General features: G+C 50.0%; 1 protein-coding gene across 13 annotated transcripts in view; it reads left to right on the forward strand.

Moving 5' to 3' along the window:
* Window positions 1-23,684, forward strand: part of LOC120372884 (myosin phosphatase Rho interacting protein) — a 172,631-nt gene extending 148,947 nt beyond the window's left edge. For 9 of the 13 annotated variants that reach the window (XM_039490367.1, XM_039490368.1, XM_039490366.1 and 6 more), the window contains 8 exons: window positions 3,817-3,964; window positions 4,718-4,835; window positions 5,698-5,857; window positions 6,272-6,382; window positions 8,327-8,413; window positions 9,156-9,318; window positions 10,171-10,256; window positions 15,460-23,684. In XM_039490367.1, the coding sequence (XP_039346301.1) occupies window positions 3,817-3,964; window positions 4,718-4,835; window positions 5,698-5,857; window positions 6,272-6,382; window positions 8,327-8,413; window positions 9,156-9,318; window positions 10,171-10,256; window positions 15,460-15,531 (945 nt within the window). In that variant the 3' untranslated portion in view covers window positions 15,532-23,684. Of the gene's footprint in view, window positions 1-3,816; window positions 3,965-4,717; window positions 4,836-5,697; window positions 5,858-6,271; window positions 6,383-8,326; window positions 8,414-9,155; window positions 9,319-10,170; window positions 10,257-11,903; window positions 11,970-15,459 lie in introns of all 13 variants that reach the window. The other 4 variants (XM_039490370.1, XM_039490376.1, XM_039490378.1 and 1 more) reach the window with 2 other exon arrangements.
* The last annotated feature ends 909 nt before the right edge of the window (window positions 23,685-24,593 follow it).

Genomic DNA, 24,593 nt, shown 5'->3' on the forward strand with positions numbered 1-24,593 from the left:
GTTTCTGGATACATAGAACTTTTAGCCTGGGAAGAATGGTAGCTCTACCCAAGCCTCTTCCTTCTCCTGAGAGACAAACCCATCATTTGGCAGGGGGTGCTAATGCTGTGAACCGCATTTCTTAAACACACAAGTTCTAGGGTATCTGTTGCCATGACTTCCACAGACAGCTCCAAACTCCAGTTACTCTTTAAGAGAGGAAAATCCCTTCCTAAACTCCTATCCAACCTCTCCCTCAGCCCAGTCACCACCGCGGTTACTCTCCCCTTGAAAACTAAAAAGATCTTGGAATCAGCACCCCGGGCAACATGCCATGCTCCAAATAGGGGCCAAGAGGAAGAGCGTTCTTGCTTTATAAACAATTCCCTTTATTATGCCTCCCATGGTGGCCTTTTTGCTGCTTCCAAACTGACTCGAACAGCCATTAGACCTCACTGCCTCAGCTGTTTTCAAATTGTGACTCTCCCTGTTGGAGACTACTGGAAACCTGCAGTTTGCCAGTTGGAAAAACAATGGAGCAGTAACCTTTGGCAGACCTGGGCTGAGGAAGGACAGAGAGAGAGAGAGCTAGATCTCCCTCCCTCTTGCCCTCCCTCCCTCACTTGTATGAATTGAGGGGACAGAAACAAAAATATAAAATTAATCTCGGTTACTAAGAAGCTAACCCAGGCACCTTCCAAAACTCTCTTTAATACACAGTTTAAAATAGCATTAAAATACTTGTTTTCCCCTTTCCTTTGCATACTCCAGAGAACTTTACGACCCGCACTAATACATACACTGTTTTGTGCTTACTCTAATTTCTTGGGTTTACAGCAATGCGTTTACAATAAACTAAACACTGTACCTACCAACCAATGTTATTAAGAAGCACTTGCCAATTTTCCGCCCTACGTTATGCCTGTAGATAAGAATCCTAGCATAGCAAAGCTACCTCACCCGATACTCAGTCAACCAAGTCCAGATAGGTTATGGCACTGGGTTATTAGCAAGAAACAAGGCTGAGAAAATGAAAAATGCCTCAGGATAAAAAAGCAAGCCAAAGAATCAAATCCAGACCCAGAATTCACACTGATCACATAGCATTAGGGGAGTCTTAAGAGTAAGAATCAGTAGGGCTCAGTGGGTCACACTCTCACCTCTGGAATCACAGATTAGTTCCTGCATGAGTACTTAGGCTCATAACTCATAACTAGTGCTGATGCTACAGGATAAGCTCAGCAAGTGCTGTGCTGATATAGGAGGCATTAAACTTTAGCCACTGAAGACAATCCAGGTTAAAGTTTACCTCCTCTAGTCAGTGCTGGCATTCAGTAAAACAGACGTTGATGCCCCAGGCTGTATATCTGAGTGCATAGAGCAGAGAGAAACTGGCAATACAGGATTGGATTTTGGGGGTAAAAGTTTAAGGGTGGTCAGTTCTCAACCCATAAATTCTGCTTTGGGTTCATTCTGACCTCAAACTCACCAACTTAACTGAAATGGTTACGTTTCCATGGCTCCCACCAAACACACTGGTGTAAAATCAAGAAATCCAGTGAAGTCAGGGTAGCTGTCTCAAACTGGCATAAATAGGAGGAGAATCTGACCTGTGAGTCAACCCCGATTTGCCAAGAGGTTCATGAAGTATGATGGGACCATTTGGCTAGTTTAGCTCTAGTGTCGAGTTTGTAACACAGCCCTGAATACAGGCATGTTTCAGACCTCACTAGCAGAGTTCTCTAGTTCTCATCACCAAGCTTTGTCTACATAGGCCCTGCCCAGGATCTGGCTCGTGAGCGTGAAGCACTTTGAAGCTCCTGGAATCTCAGTTGCATTCTCTCCTGCTTGGTTTCCTGGAGTATGGGTCTGGCAAATGCATTTGTTGCTGCATGGAGAACTGAAGCTGTAATTCCCAGTTGCTTTGCCCTTCTGATTCATTTTCAAAGCTCTCTTTCCAAGTGGGGTGCCAGGAGGACCAGGTTAGAGGAACTGGCTGGCTTCTGAAGTGGAAGGGAAATCTTTGAGCCAGGGTGGGCCTCCAAAATGACCTTCTGAGAGCGGAAACAGGGCTGGTTCCTGCACAGGAGCCAAGTACTGAGTGTATTATTTCTTCTGTAGCTGATGGCCTGGCACGGGGAATATGGCACCTTCATGAAATAAAGAAAAATCTAAGCAGGAGCCATGCAACTCATGACTCAGCCATCTGTGCTCAGTGGGAGCTGGTGGGTAGAGATGCTGAGGATCAGGGCTGTCAGCTTCTCCCCCCACCCGACAAACAAATGCAGGAGAGAGGCCATGTAGATTGAAGTTTGGTTCTGTGATGGACAAGCACCGGGAGGATCTGTGGCTACGACCCTAACGTGGGCTGTGGTGCTGTTGGATCTCACCAGGCCTGGTCAGCGGTTGACTGATGCTCCTAAGAGCAGCACCTATGTTCTGCAGAGGGTAATGCTGGTGATGCAGTGGGTGAAGGTCTGCAGAACTGAGGTCCCAGTGCTGGGATGCAGGAGGTGCCATCGTTTAGATGAGAGCCAAAATTCAAGACCTCACTGTTTGTGACTATTCTAAATCCCATAGCACTTTCCCCAAGGGATGGCCCCATTGTCTCAGCCTAATTCCAACTCTGGTAACTAATTCTAGCACCCTGAATTCCTCAGTTTCAACTGAATGTGGTATTTGTTCATCTTCACCTGCTGTCCTAAACTATAATACGGTGTTGCTGTTAAACAGCTCCATTCCACCCCAGAGGTGGCTGCATTTCAGTGATGGTTGCATGCCCCTTCTATAGCCTGCACTGGAGATTGGGGGTTTGAAAAGAGACTGGAAAGCGCAAACTTAATTGCTTTTGAAAGTGAGGATCTGTAAGAGCCCATCATGGTGCAGCTATGTCCTATGCAAACGCACCAGGAATCCCTTTCCTTACCCAAAGAGAGCATTGTCACTGCAGCTCAAACAGGCCCTGCAGCCATTGTCCTGGACCTCACACATGGCCCGGCTAATGGCTCCCCAGCATACCAACTGGTACGCCAGCCCTGGGCCCCTACACATCCCTGCCAATGCATCTGCGTCTTGGCCTGCAGAACACCCTTGCACTTGCCATCACATGCTACTCCAGACAGAGGCTGTCACTCAGGCTGAGCAGCAGAAGTTTGGGATGGGAGAACGTGGGAAAGATTCCTGGAATTCAGTGGATTTGCTGGAGGCCGCTGTTCTGGATGTGTGAAGTTGTCCCAAGTGCAGAGAGCAATGAGTGGCACAAAGGAGGTGAAGGGGTCTGAGGGGAGTGTGAGGAACCAGGTGGGGGCTAGGAGGGAATGAACTCCAGCACAGGCTGGAGAAGATGGTGCAGGACCTGAAAGGTGAGAGGAAGGCTGATGCAGTAGAAGACAGAAAGCTACCAAAGGGATGGTAGGGATGCATCCTTGTTAAATACATTTTCCTTCCCCCATTTAGGGCCTGATGCCAACCCCACTGAAGTCCATGCTAGTCTTTCTATTTGCTCCAGTGGGCTTTGGATAAAGCCTGTGGAGCAATCTCGAAAATGGAATTTCCCCCCCTTGGCCAGCTGTTGGGCCATTTCTTGCCTAATAGAGTTAGAGATGGGAAAGACCCCCTAGATTCGCCAGCCCTTGCCCCATGGCTAGGGCAGGGCTAGTCCCTACTACGCACTCACTTATCCACTGTCTGCGTGTCCATCTGTTGGCTGATCTGCATTGTATTCCCTTCTCAGGCTATTGGGGCAGTGTGTGTGTTCACTGCAGGCACTTTGGCTGAGAGGGTGTCTCTCCAGACCTTGTTAAGAAGGTAAATTCCAGCTCCTCTTCCATTTTGCAGGCGACATGTGAACGTGGGTTTGCGGCCATGGAAGAGACGCATCAGAAGAAGATTGAGGATCTGCAGAGGCAGCACCAGCGGGAACTGGAGAAACTGCGGGAGGAGAAAGATCGCCTGCTAGCGGAAGAAACAGCCGCTACCATCTCGGGTAAGGGCCCAGCAGAGCACTTGCTCCACTGATTTTGTGTGACATTGAGGGAAAGAGAAGGTCCCCTCAGCTGTGTGCATGAGGAAAGTGGGGTGGTGGATGGAGCACTCAGCGCAAGGCAGGGTGGACAGAAAGTGCTGCATGATCAGTGAAGAGCACAGGGGCTAGTCTCCAGTCTGACAGTGGGAGAGCAGGATGAGTGGAGAGAGCATGGGCCATGGAGTATAATTGGGGGATGGTGCGAGGGCTCTGGGACACAGTTGGGTGAGGGGCAAGGGCTGATGGGGCAGGGTAGGGGGTGGAGGGTGATTCATGGAGAGCCACCTCCCATCTCTTGTCCTGTTCTGATGTTCCTCTCCTTGGTGATGATGTAGCGCAGTCAGTTTTTCGCTCTATCTGAGGGAGGCATTACTCATTGCTGAGGCTAATTTATTACCGATTCCACAGTGACTTCATTCTTCAGTGCCTGTGAGAATATAAAATGCCGGAGCCCAGGCCTTGTGCTTTCGGAGTCCCATAACTCAGGAAATAAACTGTGAATCAGGCAATTGTTGAACTTTATTAAAAAGCAAGATTTGCAGAAGCCCTTTCACTGCTTTATGGCCAGTGCCACGTAATACAGTGATTGTGAAGCAGGAAAATGACTTACCAAGGTGACTCACGTTTTGGGGGAAGGAGGGGGGGGAACCTTTGGACCAAGCGATAAATGCATCTCCTCCTGCAGAGCATTAATCCTCCTTCTGTCCTGTGCAGCCATCGAAGCCATGAAGAACGCCCACCGCGAGGAGCTGGAGAGGGAGCTGGAGAAGACCCAGCGCTCCCAGATCAGCAGCGTCAACTCGGATATTGAGGCCCTCAGGAAGCAGTACTTGTAGGTTTTGGGTTTTTTCTCCCCCCCACCCCTTCCCCCGCGCACTATGCGCTGCTAATGCGCTACATTAGCTTGACTCACAGGACACATTTTTACTCCTCTTGGAAGTGAGGCACTCGGATAGTTAGACCTGTTGTTATAGAGGGTGATGCGGAAGCTCTGTTCAGTGCTCCTCCATCCTAACCTGTGCCCTGCCCCGGAGCTCCACACCCCTCTGCCAGTGCTCCTCAATCCTGACCTGCAGCCCCCTGCCATCCTTGTAGGCTCCCAGAAATCTTGAAATTTTCAGTCTCCGGATACCTGTGTCTGCAGCCTTCTCTTTGTTACAGTTAATGGAGTGGGCAGATGCATGGTGGTGGTTTCCATGCCGCTGGAACTTTTTTACTGCTCAATCAAATCTGTTCGAACAAGGCAAAAGCACTCGCCGTCAGTGAGGACCAAACCTGTGTTGGTAGGGGAGTTAGAGGAATAGCTGAGCTGCTTTAGTAGGCTTTATGCCCATGTATAATGTATCTGTGCTCAACCCAGTCCACCCACACACAGTCTTTCCATCTAAGCTGAGAACAAGCATGGTAGCTTTCAGCCCAAAGAGTAATTTTTAAGTGATCAAAGGAAGTGCCTGAAAGGTTGAAGTGCCTCCATTGCAGGTGCCAGAGGTCCCTTCTGGTGCAGGGGCAAGGATTTCAGGAGAGGAGGAGGATAGCTGGCCACCTGGGATTCTTCCAAAAGCAGAGTGTCTCCCTCACCCCCGCCCCCCAAGCGGATGTCCTGCTAACCTTGGGCTATGAAGTGCCCCCTTCATCGGTGGAAAGCTGTGGACATGGCTCCAGCCCATCTGTCTCTTGGCTTTGCCCCTCTGCAGGGAGGAGCTGCAGTCGGTCCAGCGGGAACTGGAAGTCCTTTCGGAGCAGTACTCCCAGAAGTGCTTGGAGAACGCTCATTTGGCCCAGGCCCTGGAGGCTGAGAGGCAGGCCCTCCGCCAGTGCCAGCGCGAGAACCAGGAGCTCAACGCACACAATCAGGTGAGGCACCAGCTGCCCCAGAGCTCCTTGCCTGGCCACTCAGGTTTCAGTGGGATTTTCTGGGGCAGTGGGTGGCTTCTCCTATGGGAAGAGAAGTTGGAGGCAAGGCTGGCCAGCTGATCTGCACTGGCGGTGCCTGCTCTGCTGTCCTGGCCCTAGGTAATAACATGAAAGCAATGTTAGCACCATGGCAGCCCAAAGGCAGGGGAGCTCTCCCAGCCCTGCGCCCAGGACCTGCACGGTGTCTGCATTCCTCCAGCTGTCTCCCCAGTGCAATGCTGCGTAGCTCAGATGGGGCTGAATGCAGCAGGGAGCCTTGCAAGGCAACTGGGGACAAAACAGCCCACCACAGCATTGGCTAGGGAAATCCTGTATCCCCTCTGCTCACTCAGTGACTCTCTTCCCTCTTCCCAGGAGCTGAATAACCGCCTGGCTGTGGAGATCACGCGGTTACGGACCGGGGAGGGAGGGGGAGAGGCTGATGGCTCACCTCTCACGCAGGGCAAGGATGCCTATGAGTTAGAGGTAAGTGTCCTGCCCCCTTTACTACTAGCAGCTGGAGAGGACAGGGAGGTAGCCACAGAGAAGCTGGTCTGATGACCAATGGGATTGCAGATGGTCCCAGCTGTAGATGGTCAAGGAGCACCCTGTAGTGTAGACCCTGATCCCCGCCTGGTTCATGAGTGTGTCCAGGGCACATCCCAGGCGCTCACAAGGAAATGGCCTGTCAGTGGGCTAGGAAGAGGGGGGCGTGGTGGTCAGAATTATGGTAAAACCACACACGGTGTGGTCCGAGAACGAGACTGAGCCAATAACTCCTGCATTCTAATCCCACTTCTTCCTCTGCTAGCCTTAGAAACGTCATCTAACCTCTACCCTCTATTGTCCAGCCCTAATGTGGGGATAATGCACTGGGGCTGGGGTTTGGATAGAGGCATGTGAAATGTGTTGATGTGAGCATGTGCGAGTGCACCTCATTGTCAGCGCAAACCCTGGGCACAGCTTTCTCTCCATAAGTGGGCACCATCTTTGAACCTCCCAGAAGAAGAGTCTGGTCTGAACTACCATAGGATTGTAGGACTGGAAGGGACCTCGAGAGGTCATCTAGTCCAGTCCCCAGCACTTAAGGCAGGACTAAGTATTATCTAGACCATCCCCGACAGGTGTTTGTCCAACCTGCCCTTAAAAATCTCCAATGATGGAGATTCCACCACCTCTCTAATCAATTTATTCCAGTGCTTAACCACCCTGACAGTTAGGAAGTTCTTCCTAAAGTCCAACCTAACCCGCCCCTTGCTGCAGTTTAAGCTCATTGCTTCTTGTTCTGTCCTCAGAGGTTAAGAACAATTTTTCTCCCTCCTCCTTGTAACAACCTTTTATGTACTTGACAACTGTTATGTTCACTCTCAGTCTTCTTTTCTCCAGACTGAAACAAACCCAGTTTTTTCAATCTTCCCTCATAGGTCATGCTTTCTAGACCTTTCATCATTTTTTGTTGCTTTTCTCTGAACTTTCTCCAGTTTGTCCACGTCTTCCCTGAAATGTGGCACCCAGAACTGGACACAATACTCCAGCTGAGGCCTAATCAGCGCAGAGTAGAGCAGAAGAATTACTTCGTGTCCTGCTTACAACACTCCTGCTAATACAGCCCAGAATGATGTTTGCTTTTTTTGTAACAGTGTTACATTGTTGACTCATATTTAGCTTGTGATCCACTGTGACCCCTAGATCCCTTTCCGCAGTGCTCCTTCCTAGGCAGTCATTTCCCATTTTGTATGTGTGCAACTGATTGTTCCTTCCTAAGTGGAGTACTTTGCATTTGTCCTTATTGAATTTCATCCTATTTTCTTCAGATCATTTCTCCAGTTTGTCCAGATCATTTTGAACGTTAATCCTATTCCCCAAAGCACTTGCAACCCCTTCCAGCTTGGTATAGTCCGCAAACTTTATAAGTGTACTCTATGCCATTATCTAAATCATTCATGAAGATATTGAACTGGACGCAGAACTGATCCCCACAGGACTCCACTCATTATGCCCTTTCAGCTTGACTATGAACCACTGATAACTACTCTTTGGGAACAGTTTTCCAACCAGTTATGCACCCCCCCTTATAGTAGCTCCATCTAGTTTGTATTTCCCTAGTTTGTTTATGAGAAGGTCGTGCAAGACAGTATGAAAAGTCTGACTAAAGTCAAGATATACCACGTCTGCCGCTTCCCCCCATCCACAAGTCTTGTTACGCTGTCAAAGAAAGCTACTAGGTTGGTTTGACACAATTTGTTCTTGACAGAGCCATGCTGATTGTTACTTATGACCTACTCACTCAGTTATTAGCTGGCCAGGCTCAGTGGGCTCCTCATTACACCTGAAGCTGTGGCTTGCTGTGTCTCTCTAGTGTGTGTGTGTGTGTGTGTGTGTGAGCCTGTGTTACTGAGTGAAAATGCCTGGGTCCCTTTTTCCCTACAGGTCCTATTACGGGTCAAGGAATCAGAAATCCAGTACCTGAAGCAGGAGATCAGCTCCCTCAAGGATGAGCTGCAGACGGCACTGCGGGTAATGCCTGGGGCAGGGCCATCTCTGAACGTGCACATAGGGAGCCCTCTGTCTTGTATGGGTTTGCTCATTTTCAGGGGGGTTAACTAACTTATTTTAAGAGTCAAATCGGCATTTAAACATTGATCTGCCTTAATTAACACAGCCACTTACTGTTCGTGGGTTATCATCTTTGTGCTGCAAATGAAGCATCTGGTAGCATCAAACCAGGATTCGCTTTGGTCTCTTCCTGGGAAGATGTTACTTTAAATGTGTGTGTCAAACACGCAAACCCTGCGAATGGGCCGATCACAATTGCTCTGGGTGGTTAATTTGCCAAGGCAGGTTCTCAGCATTTTAATTCCATGCCATTTTCCTGATTTAAACAGAAAGCCACAGACAATAAATTCTGTAACAAACTAGCTGGTGTGCATGTGCCGCACTGCTCTCTACTGGATGGAATCTGAACTGCCCAGCTGTGTGTCCTAGATCCTATAAAGCTGTTAGCCAAAGGGAACTCTCCTTTAGCACACGTGGATTGGCAGTAAGTGTGCTTTTAGCAGGATGATCTGAGTTCTGCCCCTGCTGTCCCCAAGAAGCTCTCTGTGGAAGTGCTGGGAATTCCTGGATCTGTCCCAGAATGCTGTTTCCTGTGTTGCTGGGGTTTGCCACATCACCCGCTAGTAAGCATACAAACTTTCTGGTTCTGTGTGTCTGTCTCACTCTGTGACAGCCCTGTGGGTTTTCCTTGTTCCTTTCCCAGGATAAGAAATACGCCAGTGACAAGTACAAAGACATCTACACGGAGCTGAGCATCGTGAAGGCCAAGGCAGACTGCGACATCAGCAGGTTGAAAGAGCAGCTGAAGGCAGCCACAGAAGCGCTGGGCGAAAAATCCCCCGAGAATACCAGTGTGTCGGGATACGGTCAGTCCCTCTGGTGTGCTGAGCAGCCTTGTTCCCTGCCGCAACACATGCAGCAGGCGGTACCCGCTCTAGTGTGGTGGAGCCTAGAAGGCCGAGAGCAGGGCATGGTAGGGTCCTGCAGGAGCTCCAGTATATCCACGGTGAATGCTGGGAGATTCAAACAAACGGGGCTGTATTCCTCCCTTCTGTGGCACCACTTAATTTACTGGAGTAGCACCAGGGAGGAAGACGGGCCAGACTGTGCGTGGGCTGCCTGGCTCAGGAGATTGTTCATGAGGTTGGGAGCTGTTCACCTCCATGTGGTCTGGTGGAATGTGGCCCAGGTTGGTAGTGATTAGAAGTTACATTCTGAAAAGAGCTGTTGGGTGGCCTGTCAGAGTTGGGAGGAGCAGGATCTCCGACTAGTCCTTAATAACAGGCAAGTGTCCTCATTGCAACCTCTTTCCCGTTCCAGACTGTCCCTGTCCCCCATCCCCTTGCAGAGACCAAGGATTGAATGTCCCTGGAGCCTGAACTCCCCTCTCACCCTTAGTGGCCCTTCCTCCTCCTCACTTAGGGATGGGAAGCTTCCACTGGGTCTTTGGAATCCACCGTGCCCCAGTCACCCAGGGATGTCACTTTGCATCCTGGGGCCTCATGCAGTACCTGGGTGAGAGGCCATGCTTTGCTTGTGCTGTCCCTATGGCTCTGCAGGGCCGTGGCTGCCCTCTTCTGAGTCACCTCCTGGGAAGTTTTGCCCAGACTGAGCCTGCACCGCTCCATGGCAGCTGGCCGACGTGTCCCCAGCCTCTGCTCTCCCTTGGGACCGAGTCAGGACTCCGCAGCTCACGCTGCTCCCTTTGCTCTCCCCAGATATCATGAAATCAAAAAGCAACCCCGACTTCTTGAAGAAAGACAGATCCAGTGTTAGCCGGCAACTAAGGAATATCAGGTCAAAGGTGAGTCTGTTTCTTTCTGCCCAGGTGATGTGAATGCCCCACACAGCTCTCTAGTGGGGGTTTCTGGGGAGACTGCCCGAGGAACAGAGGAAACTGAGGCTGATTGGCAGGGGGATGAGGCAGGAGGATTTTCCTGTCCTTACCGCTGGTCTTTGTGTTTGCATCAGCATGTAGTCCTGGAAGGAGGTATCGCCCTGCCCAGAGTGGGTGCTGAATGAATAGTCACCCTCGTACCGGCCAGGTCGTTGGAAGAGCAGTTATGCAGGTGTAGTGGCAAGTCAGCCTCATCCCCCTCCCACTCATGATTGCAGGAGAGTGGTCATGATGGGGTTAATTGAGTTACCCCGACTATTATGGGATGAAGCCATGCTCTCCCCCCCCTTATTCCTGTTCAGTCAGTGCGTGTTTACCCCTACTCTGCTGTGATGCGGTGGAATAAAGCAGCAAGTTCCCAGCCTGCAATGCTCTGCGGAGACTTGTTTTTGTTGCACTGAGTGGTCTCTTTGCAGAGCCTCTTCCGGAGGCTCTGTGCTGCTGAAATCTAGGTGTGACACTGACATGCATAGCTACTGGAGTTGCTATCGGAAAAGAGAGGGAGGTTGCCCTGGTTCTCAGGCATTTCCCAGGGGGATCCCCTCTGGCCCTTACTCCCCATTTTTGTGGTGAGGTTTGGCGGTGAAGTAACTGGTGTAAGCACGCCTAGATACCGTTGTGATGGTACCTTGGAGATAATACAGTGTAATTCACTGCAGCCTTTTTGAGTGGTACATGGAACATGACTAGTTCTTACCTAACATTTGCTTTTACCTGGGGAGGTTGGGGCTGATGGCCCAATGGTTCTCCGTGCTTTAAAGCCTGGCCATGCTGTACTTGTGCATATCCCAAATCCAGTTATTGCAGTCACATGTCCCCAGGGTTTGGCCTGCCAGCTGTCGGGATTCCACCCTTCAGGGCATTAATCCTCTCCATGGAGGCACTGCTTGAATGAGAAGGGCAAAAGAGAACTTCTCCAATCAGCCTAGGCTGAATGTATGGGGCAATCACACAGAAGATCTCGCTCAGCATAGACCAGGCTTGCCACTCCTCTCACCATATTCAGCACCTCGTGCTGATATTGGGCTGCTGGAGATAGTGAGAAGCCAGGCCAAGCATCCTAGCCCCATCTTCTCCCAACACGGTGGGAGCCAAGGCTCACCGCCCAAGCTCTCCAAGGCTGCCGTTTCAACCTGTGGTGGTGACTAAGCTGCTAGAACCAAATGCACAGGTGCCCCCACTGTGTACACTATACAGGCTTGCACATGCGAAACCCTGTGCGTGTGCACGCTAGGCCTCCTCTCGTACGTGCAGGGAGTGCAGCTGAGGTACTGGTTTGCAAACTGGCTCTTGAGGGTCTGACGATCAGTTTCCCTTCCTCTCAGTTTGCTTATTTTGTCATCCCCTCTGTGTCTGTGTCCATGTTTATTTGGTGTGCTTAGAAGAGGGGGGAAGAGGGCAGTGTGGACGGTGCAGATGGGCACGCTGTCCTCTTGTCCCGCTAAGGGGGGGAAGGAAGGGCTGGGGCTGTGGAACCATCGATGCAATTAGGATTTATGTGCTTCTTGTTTTCTGTTTTTGTTTTTTTCTTTATTTTGCTTTTTCCTCTGACAGTCCGTTATTGAGCAGGTCTCATGGGATAACTGAAATGAACCAGAGTCCAGGTTCCCTGTCACGTAGGTAACCAAACCAGCACCCACCAAACAATGCAGCTCCCTGAGGGGGCGGCCCACTTTGCATGCCCTGCTCACTCCTCCATGGCAAACGAGAACCTTCTCTTAATTATTGATTTGAAATTGATCTTGGGGGTGGGGGAGCAGATTATCCTAAAATGAAATCAACCAGTTTTGCTCTTCCCTGGGGGATTTGGCTTTCTCACCCACTCTCCCCGGCACAGAGGTCCGGCACTGGGAGGGCGCGCGCACCTCTTGGGCACGCTGTGTCGGGGGTGTGGGACACCGAGTGTGCATGCTTAATGACTGTGCATGCCTCACACTAAACTCACTTCGACGTGCAGCCCTTGCAGGAAGAAGGGAACCTCGGTTTCGGTAGTGTCGGGCTGGGGCTGGGTGAAGTCTAGGAACTCTCCCTTATCACTGAAGAGCAGCTAGAAGTGACGGAAAGGAGGAGGCCAGTGGAGCTACCCTGAATCTCCCACCGGGGTGGCAGCATAGACTCATAGACTTTAAGGTCCGAAGGGACCATTATGTTCATCTAGTCTGACCTCCTGCACAATGCAGGCCACAGAATCTCACCCACCCACTCCTGTAACAAACCCCTAACCTATGTCTGAGCTATTGAAGTCCTCAAATGGTGATTTGAAGACCTCAAGCTGCAGAGAATCCTGTGTTTACGATGCCCATCGTTGCTGCTGCTTTAGATGGTCTGTACCTGAACGCAGGAGTTTCCTCCTGGCGGAGCATCCTCTTCCTCCTGCTGCCCAGCAATGCTCCAGCTACCCAGTGGTTGTGATACTACAATTCATGACCTCCTAAACAACTGTCCTATCACAGACACTGCCCTGTGGCTTCCAAGATCATCTGGTTGGGGGAGGCAGCTAAGGAGAAAGGGGGCCGTTCCAGTTAGTATGTGTTGGGTAACCAGCAGCAACAGGAAAGTGGGGAGGCTCTGAGAGTGGGATAGTCCCTGGGAGGAAACAGGATTGGTTTCCAATGGGGTTAAGGGGAGAGGGTTTGAAAAGGCTGATCAAGGAATTCTGTGGGTTGATGGAAACTGCACTATGGTATCGGGATAAGTGATCGAAGAGACTCCCTTACAAGCTTTCTCCCCTTGGCAGTATAGTCTAATGCAGTGGTCCCCAACCTTTTTGGCACCAGGGACCGGTTTTGTCGAAAAAAAAATTTCCGCGGACCTGTTCCCTATCTGACTCCCACCCACTTCCTGCCCCCCCCGACTGCCCGCCCCCCTCAGAATCCCCGACCCATCCTGCTCCTTGTCCCCTCACCATCGCCCAGAGACCCCCACCACCCTGGGACCCCACCCCTGCTCCCTGTCCCCTGACTGCCCCAACCCCTATCCCCCCCCCTCGCTGAGTCCTGACAGACCCCCCCGGAACACCCACAATCCAACCGCCCCCCCCAACCTCCGCCCCCTCTCTGTGCCCTGACTGTCCCCAGGACTCCCTGCCCCTTAGCCAACCCCCCTGGCCCCAGCCTCTTACCCCCGGCTTCCTCCTCGCCCGGAGCCTCAGCGCCTCGCCCGACAGCTGCAGCGTGTCTCCGGCGGGGCCTGTGCCCCGTCCCGCTCCGAGCCGCGTGGGGAGGGGGCCGGGCTGGGAGCGCCACGCCCAGCGGATGCAGCTGAGCTCAGCCCGGAGCTCGCAGCCCCGCCCCCTCCCCACGCGGCTCTGAGCGGGGCGGGGCTCAGAGGCCCCGCCGGAGACACGCCGCTTGATGTGCTAGGGGTCGGTTCGTGGCCCGATTCCTAACAGGCCGCGGACCGGGGGTTGGGGACCCCTGGTCTAATGTATTACGGTGTCTTGAGCTATAAAGAGATGAGAGAATTCAAAGGTCCAGGTTGGAATTTAAAGGGACTCTGTTAATTTGAATAGGCTCAATATTTGACCTACTTTCTGATAGGTAGAGACCGTCCTGACTCTTCTGTCAGCTAAAAAGAGAGCAAGAACACTATTTAAACTGGTGTAAAAATCCCAGTTCCTGCTCTCCATTGATAATGGATTTACCTTTCTCTCAACCTGAGCTGTGAAACCAGCAGAAATGCACTGGTCACCTCAGTGTCTTCACAGTATCACAGCCATCCTATCCACACTGGGTTTTGCAACCTCAACCTCCCCTAATAGCCGCATGTTAACCAAAACTTGGCTTTGAGGCCTACGTGACTTAACACTGTCACTTTAGTCTTCTGATACGGCAACCAAGGGACTTAAAAGAAAATGGGAACATTGCAGCCAGCTGCCTGACAGGGTCTGTGTATAAAGCTCTGTGTCTTGTAGAGCTGCCATGAGTTGGTTTGTAGAGCAAGCAGCAGATGCTGATGTTGTTGTGCAGAGGACATAGAGTGAACTGCCTCACAGATGACTCTGCTGCCTGCAAATTGCCAAACACGTCGGCCGATTGGCTGCCTGTTTTTGATCAGTTGGGCACATCCTGTTTCAGAGCAGGGAAAGCAGTCGCCCTCCTGAGATGGCAGCAGGTTTTATCTTCTGCACCTATGCAGTGCACAGACATTGCATGCTTGATCCTGGGAAAGCAGTCTGCTGGGGTGGAGTATCCATTAGCCCCCATTGGCACCGCAGAGTGCCCCTTATGGCCTTGATCTAGTGTGTGTGGTCACGTCTGCTCAGTCCCAAATGCAGTAAGCATGGGGGTTCCACCACACAACTGGGAGATGGGGATTAGCAACAACTCATGCAGCCACTTGTGTCCTTCTCCCCCAGATTCCATGTGGGCTGGAGAGGCCTGACTCCCAAATGGCAGTGCTCAGAGCTAGATGGGTGGAAGTTGCTTTCACTTCTGAAGACATAGGTTTAAAATCTGGATCGGATCATGAGTTTGGTCCCCTGCTAGAAACTATAGGAGACACGTCATGAGATCCACAGTCCAGCTCAGGGGCATAGTTGGCAGTGTGTGCTTGAAAAAGGTCCCCAGCCTAGGTTAACTGAGGGTAGAGTGAGATTGTCACTCAGGGCTGCATGGACAAAGCTTGTGACATGTTTGGAGCCACGACCACCCAAAATGGACTCTTAATGAGCCCCGAAGGAGAGCCAGTGTGCAGGTCCCTCTTAGCGCCGTAGCAGTTGCTGTCAGCAGAACCAAGGTGTGCTGCTTTGGCTCTTCTGAAAGCCATGGGCCTGTCGCTAGAGCTGCCCTGGTGCTCTGTATACTGCAAGCTGCGGGGATCATTGTCAGAGTCAAGCTAATCACGCTTACGATCTCGTGTGCCTCTCATTTGTTTCTGAAGTTTGTCACCTGGTTAATTTCCAGTCGCGCACACTAGGTGTGATTCACCAATAATAACATTCCATAATAGTCTGTTCTCTCCAGCATGTTCCACTAATCTCTCCTTCGGGGGGGCGTTTGCTCTCCTACCCACATTTCCTTTGCCTGAGCACCTGCCCCATCCTCCTGTTGGCTTCTGTCGCCACCTCCTCCTTCAGTGTGTGACGCTGTCCCTCTCTTGTCTCTCCCAGAGTCTGAAGGAAGGCCTGACCGTGCAAGAACGCTTGAAGCTCTTTGAATCCAGGGACTTGAAGAAAGACTAGTTCTCCCCCTTCAGCTTGAACACCTCCCAGCTTGCGATGGCACGGCACGAGCACCGTGTGTTCCTACTTCCTTATGATCCTCTGTGCTGTTGTTCGTCTCGATGCTCCCGATCGGACTGAGTGCGGCTGGCGGTTCTTCCCGCCCCGGCACCTTGACTCCACGGCTCCTTTCCCCGCATCGCGAAATGCTTCAGAGACTCTGCGAGGGAGAGGAGGGGATGGAGTCCTGCCGCCTTTGGCTCCTTCCTTCACTGTAAACCATTACACCAAGTGTCAGTATTAAGGCTCAGCAGCCTATCGATAAGCTAGCTCTGTCATTCCGACTGCTTTGGTTTAGCAATGGCCTGGCTGGCCTAGGCCAGACCCAGCTCTGCTGCTGTGTGAGTGACCCGCTGCTCAGTCACACACCGTGAGCCAGTCCTCTGAGCTTGCATTCGTGGCACCTCCGGGGAAAAGCCTGTGGTGAAAACGTCAGGAAAGGCAGGTCTGTTTGTGTCGGAAGCAGCCCCATCCGTCAGGTGTGTGCTTGGGTCACAACGCCAATAGCCCACTAGCTGCCGGAGAAGAATGAGGGGAGTCTCCCAACCCAGAGCCCCAGCAGGTCTTGGCCTTGGCTTGTTTTCAGTCTGTTACAGCCAGAGCGTTACAGGTGTTTGTTAAACACAGATTTCAACCAAATCCGCCCCTAAGGCCCATCTCCTCTCTTCCTATCATGCCTGTGCCCTGAGTAATGTGCTTCCAGGGACTGAGCTGCAGGGCCTGTCTACCCAAATCCAGCCCCCTCCTGCCACTCTCCCTTCTTCCCATCAGCCACTGTGTGTGTGAGCGCTTCCCTGCCCCGTTCTGAGGGGGATACTGAGCGGAAGACAGAGCCCGCGCTGGCTGCGAACACACACAGCTCAGTCCAAAGGCAGCTCCGATTTCAGCTCCTCTCACCACCAACAGCTCCGATTTTAATACTCGTATCTATGGCTACATTTTACTTTCCAAAGCTCTGCTCCAAACTAAGAGCCTCAGAACTTGCATGTTCTCCAAACCATCCATATTGCAGCTTCCCAGGACATCTTCCTGCCTGCTCCCAGCTCCTGAATGAGGATCGCTCTTAAAAGTCCATTTAGCAACACTGCGCAGCATGAGACCAATGGAGTGAAGTAAAAATGAGTGAGGGAATTGTGGGAACCCAGCGGTGGAGGTGCAGCATTAAACCAGTGTAGCCTGACAAAGGGGAGGGGGAAAGAATCTCTCGTCCTGTAGGTCCTCACTCATCTCTGCAGTGGCCATGGTGGCTTATGGCCATGGTGGCAACAGCATCCACGTACTTTCTCCCCTGTACGCCTCCTTGCTTCTGTGCCACGTGCCACCGATTGACAAGGCAACTCCTGCCTCAACTCTGAGACTAGGGCATTTTCCAACACAAGCAGTTTCTAACCGAGCTTGGCTATCTAGTATGGACAGGTCTAAATCACATTGGACTGTGCCCTTAACTCTGTAGGGAGCCAGGCTACTGCCTCTCTCAAACTGTGTCTAAATACAGTTCCGCGCTAGCTGTGCTTGTTTGGCCAGCTTGGTTAAGGGGTAGTGCCCCTCGCGAGCCTGCCCAGTGCTCTGATGCCCTCTGCCCCAGGAATGCTCAGTGTAGTCTGGAAGGCTTCGTTTACAAAGCGCCATTTGGAGCCCCCGTGTGCAGAGTGGCGGCCATGCCTGACCCTGGCAGCATGCAGGGCCAATGGGGGAGTTTCTAGCCTGCTTTGACAGGGGTTGGACAATCCACCTGACTTTCCTCTGTGACTATGGAACCACTGGCTAAAGCAGGTTTGAAACTCATTTCTGGTCTCTCCCATCGGCCACCCATGTTGCCACGGTCCCCAAGGATCTCCCGCCTTGCCAGGATGGCTGCCGCCAGCTTGGGACTTGATGATTCTCAGCAGGCTTCTTAGCTCTGCCTTCCTGGTGAGAGGAGCTGCTTGTGTGTCCCACAGATACCCAAAAAGCACATTGAGTTCTCAGCTTAGTTGGTGGCTGGGGGCTGTTTAAATAAGTCCCATCACCACCCCAACCCTGCCCTCAGATTTCACCCAGAGCCGCATTGCTGAAACCCCTCACACTAGTGACTCTACTGGTGATGCTAAGTAATGGGTCCCCCCCAACCTCCAGTAGCCATGGTGTGGGCCTGCCTTCCAGCTGAGGAGGCCTAGATGTCACTCCCTCCCTCCGTGTTCTTTAATCAGCCGGAGGAGACACTGTTTAGTCAGAGGAGGCATTCCTTCCCTGCCCCAAATTCTCACCCGCTCTGCAGGGCCTGAGCTTGTCGCTGCTGTTAGATTCTGCTCATTCTGTTCTTGGAAGATGTCAAAGCTCTCGGCCTGATTCAGCTTCCGCTTATCCCTGTAGCTCCATTGGCTTCAATGTGGTTCCTCATTCTCACCACCATGAGATCAAAACCAGGCCCAGGATGAACTCTTGAGGGCCAAACTCTGATGGAGCTGGGGATGGGGTGACTTCAGTGGGAGCTACAAGCAGCCAAGGGCAATGTGGTCTTTGGGCTGAACTCTGGACCCCACAAGCTGTGAGGGGACATGTCTCGCAGGCCATTGGGGATGTTGGTGCTGTGACACAGGTTGCATCTGGCTCTAGATACTGCCAGGGGAGGGTTTGCTCACCTGCTGTGTTCCCTATACCGTATATGTCCTTCCACGTGCAGCAGAGGTCTTCAGACATCACCTAAGAGACCCAGCTTGCTCCGTCCTTGACCTTTCCTGGTCTTCTCACATCAGCAACCACCAGAAGAGAAGATCCCTTTGTTCTTATGCTCCATCCCCACCTGGTTGGGGTGGAGGGTGTCTGCCCTCTGCTAGCTTTCCAACCCTGAATTCTCCGTTCAGATGGTGGAGCCTATGGGACACAGGCATGGGTAGCATGAAGTCCTTCAGCGTTGGGATTTCTCCTCCCTCACCTCAAAACAGTCCACTGGAATGTGACATTTCCAAGGAGGACACACCTCAGCCTGTGCTCCCTTGGAGTCTGGTGAGGGCTTCTTACTGCTAAACCATCTGAGCAAGGTGTGTTCTGTTCTCCTGTTGGAAAAGCCACTTCTCTGTCTCTTCCTCTGGCCAGCTGGGCTCCGAGCTTCTTGCTACCGAACGAGCTAATTGCTGCTGCTTTGTTCACTTCTTTTGGTTACGATCAGTTACTTCAAGGGTGAGAAATGAAGGTCACACACCTTTTCTCCATTTAGAGTTGTATGCCAGGGAGATGGAGGCTACAGGATGGTGCTGTAGATACCCACGGCCTGATGCCCTTTGTGGTACAGCTTCATGGCACTGAGCCTCAAAGAGATCCTGATAGTGATGCTCCCAGGGGGTTGAAGCCACCTTTTTTCTGCCATGCACTTCCCCACTCCAGCCACTCTTCTCTTGAGGCTCAGTCTCTCTCTGCTTAGACCAGGAACTCTCAGTGAGTTATTGGGATCTCTTTTTTATTATTATTATTTTTTTTAAACCTCTGCGTCTATCCAGATCCTGATTTCATAATGGTAGAGGAGGAAGTGTCTGGTGTAACCACACAGATGTAGATACCATTAGGATGATGCTGTGCGGAGCTGGCTTGGAGGAGGGGTTGCAGCATGCTGATGGACAGCTTGGTGGCATTTTTGGCAGAGGTGGAGAAGGAAAACCGTGGTTGAAGTGGGGACTGTCTTTTCCATCTTTTGACCCAGCTGGTGTACATGGGTGAGGACATGGGGAAAGGCACTGTGGTATGTTTTCAAAGTGGAAGCACTTAGATAGTAGCTAGTGTAAAGGGAGAGCAGGGAGAGAAGCGTGTAAAGCAGTGGAATAGCAGGCCACGTAATAAGAGGTGGCATTGAAGAAATGGCAGATCCAGCGGGTTGGTCTGAACAGCTTTCTGCTTGTGCTCTAGTCCCATAATTATCCTGTAAAGATGCAACTTGGGGAACAGGGAGGGCTTGGTCAGGTGATATACAGGGTCCCAAGGGCTGAGGCAGAGAAGAAAACTGCTTAGAGGAAGATAATCTTTTATTTGATGGGTTTCTTAGCCCATTATCCTTTCTCATGTGCACATACCCCAAGCAAAAGACTGTAATTAGGGAAGCTTTGAATAGCCCATGTCAATTTCTTCTCTTGAGGAGATGTGCATAGTTCTGTGAAAGTCCCGGGACCTGGCTATGGTGGATGAGACACTGGCAGTAACAGATTTAAGCAAGATGTTCAAGCTAGCTGGTATTTTGTCTGTAAGGCTGGTATATCTTTATTTCCTACCTTACTGCAAACTCGTCATCCTGTGACCTCCATCTTCCTGGGTCAATGGATCAGCTCAAAAGGATTTGCTTCAAGGTGTGCCAGGACTAATGGATCAGCAGAATCTGAACTTGTGGGAATGGATCTGTCAGTGAAGGTTTGCAACTGGGGATCTTCAGATAATGCATCTTGGTCCACTTTTCTGGGCCTACATACTGCCCTTAAAAGCTAACTAGACAAGCAGTTTCACTGGGATGAAATGGAGCCACAGATACCAGCTGTAGCCAAAACAAAAATCCAGTGTTACAAGAAATGAGCTCCTCTGGAGAGGACATAAACACCGTGCATGGAGGGGTGATTGGGACCACCCTTTGGTGTATATTTTTAAAGCTTCTAAGAACCTCTAACAGGCCAAATAAGTGTGTGTTTTGCTGAACTTGTTCTAAAATATTTAACACCTAAACAAAGGGTCTCGTACAAACATTTGTTATATACTGTCCCTTGTAAGAGCAGGTGCGTTCTGAAGCAGACACATCTCCAAAGAGGGACTTAAGCTTTGTTTTTAATGTTTTTCTGCTGTGCACGGGGTATGCGCTCTAAAGTCAGTTGTTCAAGGGGGCAGAAGAGCAGCTGGCTCTGTGCCCATCTGTGTAGCTTCTCCATCCCATCTGACTGCTGCGCTCCCAACTGGAATAAACATTGCAATACCTGATACTTCCAGAGGTCAAGAACAAAAACGCTGTGGTGCAAGCACGCACTTCTGTTCTCTGATGTGCTGGCAGAGGCCTCATTGCCATTTTCTCCCTGTAGTTTTGATGGGCACCTACCTGAGCTGGGAGGAGCCCTCATCAAAGTATTAGGCAGCGTGTTCACCTCCACTCCACCCCCAGTAAACACAGAAATCTACCACAGGTTAAAAAAAAAAAAATTGCGAAAGTCTTAGCTGAGTGCAAGGTTCTGTGTTTCACCCCAGCTCTGCCTTCTGCTTCAGGCTTCATCTTTCTCCATGAGGCTAGAAATCAGTGTTTCTCAGATTGAACCGGGGGGGCATAACAAGAGAACCCCCCCTTCAACCCCTTTGCCCAAGACACTTTCTGATTCCATCTGCATCTTCGTGTGTGTGTGAGAGACAGCAGAGGATTTTCCAATTCACTTTTCCTCTGGCTGTGTTCCAGGCACCCTCCATACACGACAGGGCAAATTGGCATGGTAGCTGTCTCACTTGCAGTGCTCCTCAAGGGCACCATATATACAGTGTGTGAATACATATATATATTGCAAGCAGCTGCATTTTATACAGTCCTACACTATGAAAAGTACGAGAATGGGAGGTCTAATAAAACCAAGTTCAAAGTAGCCGTAGAAACATACAAACTTTCTAATTGCTTCCAAAGTTTTGTCTTTTGTGGAGTATTTTTCAGCCATTTTTTTTTCCTTCTGGAAACAATTAGATTTAAGTCCTTTTTAACTGTGATTTCCCTTCCCCCCACCCCTTTTATCCATCTAAGAGGGAGCAATTTTTTTTTCCATTTGCTTCAAAAGCAGAATTTGTGCTGATGTGCAAAACACAAGGCTATTTTTCTGTAACCGGTTGAATGGAGTGCATTTAAGCAGTCCTAAGCATTGTAAAATGTGTCACTTTTGTAATGACTATATACATGATTGAAATTCCACTAGACCTTTGCATTTTTGTGGTTCATACACCGTGCTTAGTTTGTTGTGAACACTTAAGCACATGCACGCTCAGTGTAGCTTGCCTTTACTTTGTAATTTTTTCCATTTTTTTTAAAAAAGCTTTGTTATTCTCTTTAAAATAATTTAAAACCTGTATAGTATTCAAAGCACGCAATGTAAATATTTATTACTCAGAAGTTAGCGGAGGGTTTTTTTGTGTGTGTGTGACTAAGTTCTGTTTTTTGGGTTTTTTTTTTAATCTTGTTCTAATACAGATGTCCCTTTGGGGACTGGAAGAGATTTGAGTGTAAGATGCTGAACCTATCCTGTGTCCTCTTATTAGAATGTTTTTTTGATGACTGTTATAAATATCTTTTAAAATTCTCTGACCTGTACCTTTCGCTTTGAAGATACCTGTCCAAAGAATGTGTCCAGTCTGAGAACTGTTAATCCTAAAGCGCTATAAATTGTTTTTCCATTGAAGTCAGTAATCTTGTATTTGATAGTGGCATTAACACCCTGTGAATGTGCAAAATTGCTATCTATATATAGAAGTAGTAACTACTGTGTGACTAGAGCATACACAGATATCCTTGCACGGTAACTTAGGACTGTTGCAGTGAGTGAACTAAGGTTCCAGGATCTTAGGCCTAGTGTATAATTGTCTAACTCACTTATGCATCAGCATTGAAGCTACTCTGTGAGGCTACATGGAATTTACAAGGGAACTATCTCCTAGCTGTGCAGTTACATATTGTACAACAGCATGGACGTTTACTGTAACTTACAATGATATGTAAGTAACTGTTTAAAATATAACTTTCAATACATCGTAGTTACTACTGAGTTGCACTTATGATGTGATCCCTACCACTGTAATACAGAGCTTTTCTTAAAAGTGGCTGCAGAAATATTGTTGCATGACTGGGGAAGGACACTGAAGAGTCATGAAGGCTGAAAACAAAGCTGTCAGCTCTAGTGGTTTAACTTGCCTCAGCCTGCACTTTAAGAGACTACTAGAGAAGGAGGGGGCTGGAGGCATTAGCAGAAACCTGACTAGCCTTTGAATTGGTACCAACAGCACTAACCCTCCTGGCCACTGACATTAGTTTAGTGCAATCACAAGCAATTATTTCATCACCCTTCCTGTCTACCCTACACCATGAACGTGTGCTGGATGGGGCAGGAACACTGACTCTTTGTTCTAATCTAGAGAGAGCCGAGTGTGTTGTAAAATACTGAAGACTTTGACATGTAGCAAATAGATGAGGATTTAGTCTTTGATACACATTCGCCCTTTGGGGACCTGGAGTTTTCAGTTGACTTGAGATTTTAAACTTTGGGGGTAGGGGGGCAAGAGGGAAACTATGTATTTGAATGATAATTCTGTGAAGTGGCAATAGACACCCAAGTATTGATGGTCAATCTTCCTCACTTCACACCACCAACCCAATCAGAATTGAGGGACTGCCTTAGCTCTGTCCTGTGCATGCCTTCCATCAGCGACCCCAGTCAGGGGAGATGGGTTCCTGACTGAAATGCACGCACCCTCCACTACCAGCTGAGTTGCAAGAGCTTCAGTTCCTGGTGGAGATGGAAATAGAAATCATGATTAGTTGTGGTTTATGGTGAACACCCAAGAGTCAACCATAACATCTCCAGTTCCTGTGATGATGCAAGACAGAGAGAGCCACCTGTCCAACCTGACTGCATGGTGTTAATGGCAGCAGATCAAACCTAGAAGATTGTGTAACTTACTTCCTGGGTTGCTACTGTGGTGGTGAGAGACTTGTGCACCTGTCTCAGAACTAGCACAAAACAAGGGTGGTGACCAGGGAGAAGTGGCAGCTGTGTTCCATCAGGCTGCAGGTCTGAATGGTGTGCATAAGGGGAGGGTTCCACACACCTCACCCAGCAATGGAGTGATGTGTCAGACCTGATCCATTTCCTCTTGCACAGGCCTTTGAGGCCCCTGGGATACTGAGTATGAGTGGAATCTTTTTTTCTCTCTCCCTCCCACCGTTGCTTTTATTTCAGTGCTTTAAAAAAAAAAAAGCCACTGTTCACTGTAATAGAAGCATCACTTTGGTCACAATATTTATTCCTTACAAATCTTGTGTGACATGCTAGGTTCCCATGGATGTAGCTGATCATTTTTATTTTGTAAATATAATTACTTAACTTTACATAAACTATATCGTAATAAACTATTTTTGCACCACCCTTTGCATGCTGTGTAGTGAGGTGCTTGTTTGGATATGTTCATCTACGTGGAAAGGAGACGCAGGCTTTTGAGTTAGCCACTTACTACTGTCCTACCACCGTCTGCATTTTCTTTGATAGATACACGTTGCTGTTCAAAGCATTGTGAACCTAGACTCCTGACTGTTGCAGTGGAGAACTGCCCACAGCTGGTACAGCCTGGATATCTGCAGTGGCAGATTCCTTCTAGACCTTTGCCAATGTACCCTAGCCTGCTCTAGAGGGACCAAACAGAGTAAGTGGCTAGACCAGGGATCAGCAACCTTGGGCACGCATCTCGTCAGGGTAAGCACCCTGGTGGGCCCGTTTGTTTACCTGCCACGTTCACAGTTCTGGCCAAAGGTTGCCGCTCCAGGCCAATGGGGACTGTGAGAAGCCGTGCAGGCTGAGGGATGTGCTGGCCACCACTTCCCTCAGCCCCCATTGGCCTGGAGCGGTGAACCGCAGCCAGTGGGGAGCCACGATCAGCCGAATCTGCGGACGTGGCAGGTAAACAAACTGGCTCGCCAGGGTGCTTACCCTGAGGGGACATGTGCCAAAGGTTGCCGATCCCTGGGGTAGACTAATCTCTGTTTGCTTTTACTGGTTGGGGCCTCGGGCCTAGGCTTACCACAAATGGCAATGAGGATTTTGTGGTGTTCTTAATAGCGCTAATCACTATACTTGTTATAACAGGACATTGGCAACACACTAGTGGGACTTTTAGCAGTAGAGGCTTCCAGCACTTCACCTATTTTACAAAGATTAAGCCATTTTTAACCAGACATGGGGAAACAGACAACCCCTGGCCTTGTAAGAGTCTATCAAAATTCACTCACTTTGTGCCCCAAATTTAACCTACCTTAAAGTATGAGGGGAAGGTTAATTTCC

Source organism: Mauremys reevesii, linkage group 10 (genome assembly GCF_016161935.1).
Source record: "Mauremys reevesii isolate NIE-2019 linkage group 10, ASM1616193v1, whole genome shotgun sequence".
Classification (NCBI taxonomy): domain Eukaryota; kingdom Metazoa; phylum Chordata; order Testudines; family Geoemydidae; genus Mauremys; species Mauremys reevesii.